At 49.4% G+C, this 2,439-nt stretch overlaps 1 protein-coding gene across 1 annotated transcript in view; it reads right to left on the bottom strand.

Annotated features, from left to right (window-relative positions):
- Positions 1-670, bottom strand: part of MLH1 (mutL homolog 1) — a 21,121-nt gene extending 20,451 nt beyond the window's left edge. The window contains exon 1 of the mRNA XM_009329998.1: positions 330-670. Coding sequence (XP_009328273.1) covers positions 330-670 — 341 coding nt within the window. The remainder of the gene's footprint in view (positions 1-329) is intronic.
- Positions 671-2,439: the final 1,769 nt, after the last annotated feature.

The raw sequence follows: 2,439 nt of genomic DNA, 5'->3' as shown, positions 1-2,439 counted from the left end.
AAGTTCAACCAGAGGACAAAGTGAGGAAAACTATGAACGACCACCGGAGGGTGAAAAGACCCTAACCCTAATTTTACTGCGCATGCTTGGGAGCTCATCACCATAAGACTACCCTTTCCAGGAAATCTGATGAATATGTATGGTTTTTCTGTACATAACCTGATGTGCTTTGCCAACCCGCGTGTGCCGTCAGTGGAGCAGAGGCTCCCGGGCCACCCTGCGCTGTTTTGCTTATTGCCATTTCTTGCTAATTAATAAATCGATCATACACTCAAACCAGTCTCACCGTGATTTGTGAGAGTTACACATAACACGTGCAATCACAGTACACATTGTTAACGCTGTAAGCTCGGGAACTGCTCAGAAATACAAAGCAGATAATTATTTGTGGCGTGGCTAAAACCTGGCAGCAAGCCCCGAGCTTTGGGGTCTCCCGGGCTTTGGAGACGCTTGTCCGCAGAGCTCCGGCTTTCTCCGCCAGCGCGCGCAGCCCCGTGTGTTGTGCTGGGTCTCGTGGTTGGAGTATGGCCGGCGTACAAGAGAGGCGGAGGCCTCTTCCCGTGATTGCAGCTGGGGAAGGGACCGTAGCCACGATGCAATGAAACCTGTTGGCCCTTGCGGCGATCCTGACCGGGAGATCATTGCACGTGAAGGAGTTAGCGGACCACATGAGAGTTAAACTGCTGCACACCCAGCGTGGTCTTTGGGCCTGTGTTGTGCTGCACAAATCCCTTGCCTGCAGGACAACCTCAGCTCACTGTAACGGAGGAGCCTGCAGGCAGCTCCCCCTCCGTACCAGCAATTACACCACCTGCGTGGCCTTGCCCTTATCTAGAAATGCAGCAAGAAGTTCTCATGTGAACATCCTTTCTGTTTGACAACAGAAATGATGAATGGAGTTGTTTTCCCGCAAGAAAATCCCACAATAGCTTGAATGACCAAAATGAGGTAACCCTTTCTACAGACGGGGTCTTCATGGCGTGCTGCATGTGCACTGGAGGCCCGTTCAATGCTGCACAGCTCAAAGTTCCCAGCATCAAAAGGGACGTAAGATTATCTGTACTATTCTCTCTTTGTTTATAGAGCTGTGTCCAACAGGAGATGGCACTGGGATTGTAACAGACCGGCACCTCCTGGTGCGAAACAGCTCTTCGCAGCATTTCCCTAAGCATAGGAAATGCCACTTCTCTCAGGCAAGCTGCAAATGGACCTTCAGAGAAGCAAAAGCTTCTCCAGGAGGGCCTTGTCAGGGTGGTGCAGGGGGTGCGTCACTGTGTAAAACACCACAGTACATTCATGTCATTTATGAGTTGCTTGTAGCTGCAATGCCGAGAAATGGAAATCATTCCAGTTGAAGATGCTCTCCTATTAGCACCTCTTCATCTAACATAATGTAACTTCAGCGACCTCTCATCTTCTTCATAGACACCTGTCTTCATCTTTGGGATCATACATTAATTGCAAAATGTTGACAGCAATCAATAAAGCAGTTTTCACTTTGCAGAAGGAAAAAAAAAAAAAGACCACCTCAAGAAGTATACCTTCACGGGTGTCACTTTAAACAAGAGGCTCATGGCCATACCTGTGGGGATAGGATTTTCAACTATGGACATTACTAAATTCAATTTTAATGAGCAGGCACTATACCTGTGAGAAAGCACACAGGCAGAAGAAAAGGAAGAAAGGAATGAGCTGCTGGAAAGGAGTAAACAAGATAAGGACCATGAAGTCATGCTGCATGGTCAGGAAGAACAGACCTATCCGCTGGAGCATAGATGCGCGTGAACACAAGGCTGTAACCTATCTGCAGGCTGCGGATAGCGCGTGGACACTTTTGCTTGCTATAAATTGCGCTAATATAGAGCAATAAAGGTCTTTGGTTGCTGCTTGCCAGAGTCTGTGCCGTTAATCCCCACAAATGGTGCCCAATGTGGGGCCCGAATGCCGGAGGTGAGCACCGGTGGGGAGCCAGCTGAACGAACAACAGCCAGCGGGAGACGGAGCAGTCTCAGGCAGAGCTGGAACCGGAATTCTGAACAATCGCCTCCTTGGAGCAGAGGTGAGCAGCTGGGAACTTAAAATGGGATCGCAGTTAATGAAGGAGGAGGAATCTATATTAGGCATCTTTAAAAAACTCTTAGAAAAATGCAGGATAAAGTATGATGATTATACCATCTGCCTGTTGCTTGCATGGCTAAAACGAAGGGGAATTCCCCTTGACTCGGCTACTGCCTTTCTACCGGAAACTTGGGATAAGGCAGGGGACTTGTTGTGGGATGCGGCTACTAGGGGAGACGAGCAGGCAAAGACGGTCCTTACTACCCGGTGATTAGTCACAGACGCAATAAAACAATTAAAGTCTGACCATGCTGCCCATCACGCGGTTGTAGCAGCTACCGCTCCCGACCCACAGGCCCCCCCGGGACCTCCACCCCACCC

Source organism: Pygoscelis adeliae, unplaced genomic scaffold (genome assembly GCF_000699105.1).
Source record: "Pygoscelis adeliae isolate BGI_AS28 unplaced genomic scaffold, ASM69910v1 Scaffold368, whole genome shotgun sequence".
NCBI classification, from domain to species: Eukaryota; Metazoa; Chordata; class Aves; order Sphenisciformes; family Spheniscidae; genus Pygoscelis; species Pygoscelis adeliae.
This window is presented reverse-complemented; position numbering and strand designations above follow the sequence as displayed.